The 6,614-nt window shown below is 33.8% G+C and overlaps 1 protein-coding gene across 1 annotated transcript; it reads left to right on the top strand.

The window, feature by feature from the left end:
• Positions 1–2,609: 2,609 nt before the first annotated feature.
• On the top strand, positions 2,610–5,109 carry LOC131038559 (CASP-like protein 2BC2). Its single transcript, XM_057971041.2, has 3 exons — positions 2,610–3,117; positions 3,290–3,422; positions 4,692–5,109. Exons 1-3 carry the CDS (start codon positions 2,927–2,929, stop codon positions 4,932–4,934), a joined length of 567 nt encoding a protein of 188 aa, XP_057827024.1. The 5' UTR covers positions 2,610–2,926; the 3' UTR covers positions 4,935–5,109.
• The last annotated feature ends 1,505 nt before the right edge of the window (positions 5,110–6,614 follow it).

A 6,614-nucleotide genomic window follows, 5' to 3' on the forward strand; every position in this document is an offset into this window, starting at 1 on the left:
GGAATGCAATAGATAAAGGTTGCATGAATTGAAGAGATTGAGCCTATACATGAGTCTACTCTAGCATCAACTCTCCCTGTGGGCATCTACTTAGAGGATCTCATACATCAAATCAATATCTAAGTTGGTAATGATTAGAAAAAAATGATAGTTTTTTAGCTTTCTTAAATAACTTTTTATAGAGGTTAATGCATTCCTTATTTAAAATGTTGCAACATGATAACACTAACGAATAATTTTATAGTTTGGTGGTTGAATATGAGATGGGTTAATTCTACTAGTTTCTTATGGTTTACCCTACACAAATAATATATTTTCTCAATCCAAACATGTCAAGGAAGTCAAGAATGATTGCATATTCAAATCAAATAGTTATCTTTCAATTTTTCATTTATGTCTTTCATTAAGGATCAATGTAAAATTATTATAGTGTACAAATACTATAATGTATTTATTTTCATAATATTCTATAAAAATTGGTTCAAGGCATCTCATTTTGAAATGGGTGTTAGAGTGGTAGAAATAAAATGTCTAGTGAACATAGGATGGCTATTAAAAATGTCATTAAAAAGTAGGTACTTGAGATATATGGTTAAAAGAGGGGATATTTTAATAGGAATTATGTACTAGAAAGGGGTATTAAAAATTCAAAATATAGAGCTAGAAATTAAAAAAGGGTATTGATTAAGATTTCATGATTGAAGGAGATACATGCTTAGCTTATTAATGAATCCTTTGAGGATGTCTCCCACTTGGGGGCGTATCTTTTGGTCTAGTGGCCTCTATTCTATTACATTGATGATATACTTCCATATTTTTCCATGCAATGCCAATTATTATGATTATTATTCTTAATCACACACACTTTATCGATGTGACCTTTTCTATGATGAATATAGGGTCTTTAATGGCTACTGAGTTCCCACCAAAGTAGGATTCTTATGTTTCACAAGGATTGTTCTTTTTTTCTAACAAGTTTAGCAAGGGGATATCTAACATTTGTTCATGGTTACACAATAATTTCTATGCTTCACATAAGTACGCTTACCATTTGGATTGCATATGTATTACATTTAGCTATCTTTTTTCATGCTTACCATATTATCTATGTCTATTTACTTATCTTCTACAAGTTTACACTAGAATCCAGTTTATTCATGTTATGCTTAGCATGGTTCTATCTTACACACTATATTTTTTAGGTATATACAATGTCATGATAATATCTCACCCTTGCATGATTTTACATGATGCATGTGTATCCCACATTTCAAGACCATATTCCTTGCTGCATTGAAGGCACCATGCAGGGTATATCCTTGCCTATCATACATACACGGTCCACACATTCTCCTCCAACCTCTTTGCATCCTTTGTATGCAACTAATTGGAGGGGACATATAAGGTCACTAACATTTCTCTTAACATTGGTCATAGAAATTCCACATGATTCAAAGCTATCCAAAAAAACTATCACATCGCTTTAGGTGCCCCACTACACTATATATTCACCTTATGAAGTTTCAAGTGTGATATTTAAAACACTACCTTTCTTTTTCTTTTCTTTCCTTTGAATATGGACAGTTCACCTTATTGTTTTAACTACCTATATCATGTTACTCGTCAATTGCATTTACATTTCATACATATTTTTCAATATGCATCACTTATTTCAAGAGAACAAGTACCAAGGTGGACTCTACTTCCATTTCTATACCCTTTTTATGGGTGTTTGTGCATTTACTTTTTGTGGACTATGTCTACTTTTCCTTTGAAATGTATTCTCATCATAGTTCAAATGCACATCAAAGTGGGAGAAAAATGTGAAGAAGAATATTATATACTCCTATAATTTTCCCTTATGTGTTTGGTCCATTTCAATTATAGTGACTTTATGTAGTAACAACCATATAAATGGTGCATTTTTTTTTATCAAATAATGGCCATACGAATAATATCTTCTCCATTTCCATCTATACTCATTACCAAGGATTAATCCAAACATTTTGTTTTACCCCTTTCCAACCCTAGATTAGATATGTAGTTGTGAATGCGACTAAATCACTTCTACACTTGTGAAAATGACCTCTTTGCTTTTAAAGTTAAAATCTTAATTTGGGGTACACTTTACCTCTCCTTGTGACCATTGTGTGTTGACTCAAGGCATAAAAGCATTATCTTCGGCCCTTTGTGTTGTACTCAAATACTAACCTTAGTTCATTTTAGGTCACCTAGATCAAAACGTTTGATTCGATCATTACAAGCTAAATCTCATTTTGGAGTTATTCTCTTCCTACATTTATACGTAATCAAAAGCATCTTATTAGAGCATTTGCATTCCACACAAGCATCTATGGCATACTATTATCTTTAATTTTATCTAATTGTTGAATTAATATCAATACATGGGTCGACACAAAAGAATAATCATCTCGACCATGTGCAAACTAGAAATGAACATATTAAGAATTTCAACATGAAGAAAGAAAATAATAATTTAAAAATTAATAAAAATTAAATATATAAATATGTACTAAATCTATGAACTAGATTAGATCCCTAGTTATAGGAACAAAACCATAGTTGTGCTCATGAAGATGATCCAATCAAAAATCTATGCAATACTACTTTGACACAAATAATGTTATGCGAAAGAAATTTTATTGTTGAAGAGGGAATATTTTCACTTTCAAAGATTGTAATCAAGGAGATTGCATGAGTAGGCAAGTCGGTTACCTTCTCCTCATTCTCGTGAGAAGAAGACAGGTTCACTTCTGCTATAATTAATACCACTACTCAGTGTTATCAACAACCCCACTATCTGTTTTATATTGCACGTCTATCTTATAGATTTGATCTTCCTTGTCTGAACGAGAGTAGTGTATGTTCTGGGTGGTAAAGCAAGGTTGAAAATAACTGTAACACAATGGGAGGAACGACAGAGTTTGAGAGGAAGGTGAGGATGGAGAGGAGACTGAAGACAGGGGAAGTAGTTTTGAGATTTGTAATGGTGGCTTTGGCCATTCTTTCTGCAGAGCGTGTGGCAACTGATACACAAACTCGAAGTATTTTTTCCATTAACAAAAGGGCCAAGTTCACCGACATGAAAGCTCTTCTGTAAGTTTTATATGTTGCCATCTCCCATTTTTCTTTCTTTCTTTTGGTTTATAAGTTTTATCTAACATCAAAATCTGGTGTCGAATGCATGCATGGGGGATGGTTATGAAGAACAGTTCTGAGATGGGTTTATCATTATTGGGGCATCTGATGTGAGGTATATTTTCTGCAGGTTTCTTGTTACTATCAACGGAATTGTGGCGGCCTATTCTTTCGTTCAAGGGCTCAGATGTGTTATAAGTATGTACATTGGAATTCCTTTGATCAACAAGCCTCTAGCATGGCTGATTTTTGGTTTTGACCAGGTAAAGATTTCCCAAATTCTTGATTTTTTATTTTGTTTTTTGTTATCTTTATTTCTTGACTGATTCGTTACAGTTTAGTGTTCACCCAGCCATGGCTGCCTTGGAGAAGCATAATGAAATGAGTTTCTGACTTGGAATTTATGGTTTTGGTCCAGTTAAGGGTTCGTAATAAGTTTAAAATGGGCCAAATTTTTAAGAAAGTTTTATTGATCAATATTTGCTTAAACATTTAGCTGTGGCCCGAGGGAGCTTAGGGCTACAGGTTTTGTAATAAACTCAACACATTAGAACTGTTTGGATTACCCAAAATACCCACTAGCCATGAAAGCCCTTCGTTTTTCTTTTTGCTGTAGATGAACAGCACGTCATGATCTTCAGTATCTTCAGCCTCTGTAATTTTCAGCCTTTGCCAAGCATTGCATGCTAATAAGATTTGCCTACAAATAAACAATGGGTTTTTGCATGATGTATCATTTATTGCTCCAAGACAATAGATTGTAAATAGCTTTGATACGAGAAAAAAATATTTTCCAGTTTTTAAAGAGGGCAATATTTTGGTTTTTTATATTGAGCTACATCTGCAATCTTAACATCTCTTTCATCTTGATAGATCATCAGGGAGTGTGATCTGCAAAATCTTCTCCACAATTTTTTTCAAAAGCCTTTTTCTTATGTTCTTAGCTTTGATATGCTTTCAGCTCAACCTTCAGTGTGTTTGAACTTTGTTTCTGTTACGTCAGAGATCTACCCTTTAAAGACGAACTTTGTTCTCTATATTTTAAGTGTTTCTACTTCTTGTGCCTGGTTACGGGGAGAAAGTGTTTGAGATCTCAACGCTTCTTGTGGTTTCCATACTTGCCTCTAAAATAACAGGCAATGTTTGACTAGACGCAAGAAAGCTTTATAGTTTATTTACCCCAAAACGTAAAGCAGCATTCACAAACTTGCACCTGTCAAATATTGGAAGAAGAATTCCTGTCATATTTTTCCTTTCTAAAAAATGCCTTTCAGTTCAGCTTCATTTCAAAATGATTTCTAACATATTTCTTAAACATACGGAAGAAGGCTTGCTGTCAGATTTTCCCTTTCTTAGGACACTTCCCAGTTAAGCTTCATCTCAAAATAAGTTCTAACATATTTGGCTTAGAATGTATGTAATCTCCTCATCTGTTCAAAGGGTTGCAAATTACTAGCTTGCAGATTGCATTGATTCTTATATTTTAAACTTATTATAAACGAGAGATTCTAACCTTGTTGTGCTGGTTCCAGACAATAGCCTACATGTCTCTTGCAGCAGCAGCAGCTGCTGCTGAGTCTGCATACCTGTCAAAAAGGGGCCAAAAAGAGTTTCAGTGGATCCAAGTCTGCGATTTGTTTGGCAAGTTCTGTACCCAAGTTGGAGAGGGGCTTGTCACTGCCTTTCTTGTGAGTCTATGTCTGATAACTGTTTCTGGATTATCTGCATATCATCTCTTCAGATTGTATGGTAGTAAAGGCAAAAGTGTTCAGTGAAGATCATAAGCCAGAAACATGTATAGTCAAATTTATATTGTATATCTATGGTTTAATATTGCAACTGGGAAAACTAAGTTTGTTGATATCTTTGTCAATGTAAAGAAACGTTCCTGTTTCAGTTTACGGGCATTTGGCCATTTTAATATTTGAAGTTTACATACTTGAAGTTGTATGCATTGAGCTATGAGTTGAATCTTATGTACTTTTTGTTCTACTAATTTGATAATTTAAATCACTGGAAACAAAACCAATTTTGCAAAACATTTTATATCTGAGAATGTGAGTTCCACAGTTCATATATATTAGAACCAGAGAGATCCAGATAATGGGTCACAGAGTGGCCCCAAATGCTGATTCAAATCATCTTTAACACAATTTTTCTCCAGTAACTCTATTGTTCTTCTTCTATATTTATATTCTTGCATTACATTATTCATTAAGGGAGTTGTTGATGAAATTGAGGATACCAGCTCTGTAATCCATTCTACACCTCTCTTCCGAGTTCTTATTGAAATGTATATGGCAGAAGCTTTTCTTGCTTTTCAGAATGGCTCGTTTCCATTCTAAATGGAATTTTATATGCCATATTTATTGCCAGATAGAAATTGTTGGAGCTTGGATTACACAAAAGTCTGATCAAAACTCATGTTCTCATCTAATCGCACTGATTTGTTCTTTATAAGAAGGCAATAGGTCTCTAGACTATCCTCATTAAAAAAAAATTGATGCTTATGATGCTTGATATTTAGAGTAAAAGAGTGAACATCTGGGTTGGTGTTCACCAGATTTGTTTAGTTGCTGCTTGCAAAACTAATTAAACCCAGTAGGTAGATGTGGGGGAATTGTGTTCTATGTAGGATGGGATTAATCTCTGATACTAGAGTGCAAGGTTTGGTATATTAATGCTGAAAAGTGCGTTCGGCACAAAACTTTCATCTGTTATGGAATTCCTTCTGCAAATATTAATACAATGAAAGGTAGGTCGATGGTGGTATTTTACATGCATTTCATATTTGTTGGTTATCAATGGTGTGTTCTGCCTTATTGGAGTTTATAGTGGACTCTCTTATGGGGAGAATATTTAGAAATCGAAATGTAATTGTGTTTCTAGTTATAGTGTTAGTTGAGTATGTTTGTTTTCTTGCGGTGTGATCCAAACCGTTTTTGGGCTTGATTATTATCAAGAACCAAATTTTTAAAAAAGTCGTCTTAGAAAACATAGTTTGTCTATACAGCGAATGCAGTAGGATTTCAGAACCCAAATGACTAGACAAGTATATTCTGACTTACATTTTCTTTTCCTTTTTGAGTAATTATAATTTTTGATGATGGTTATAAATGCTCTGTGACATTTGTTGACATGGAGCTTGAAATATCTTATCTATTTTGGGAAGTATAGAGTTCATTGAGGAGGATTTAGAGTATTGAATACTTCATTAAGGAGATATGGATCCAAATTGCAGGATTTTTGAAAGATAGAACTCTTTTTAAAGGAGGGATGGATCTGAATTGCAGATCGAAGAGCAATTCAGATTGCAAATTTCTCACACAAGAACATAAATATTCAAGAATTGGTATGCGGCCTATTCAGATGATGGAATGAACCGGAATTTGGCCTACATCTATTTGACAATAACGAAGTCATCTTCTTATAGAACCTCTTAATCAAATAAGAAT

Source organism: Cryptomeria japonica, chromosome 10 (genome assembly GCF_030272615.1).
Source record: "Cryptomeria japonica chromosome 10, Sugi_1.0, whole genome shotgun sequence".
Classification (NCBI taxonomy): Eukaryota; Viridiplantae; Streptophyta; class Pinopsida; order Cupressales; family Cupressaceae; genus Cryptomeria; species Cryptomeria japonica.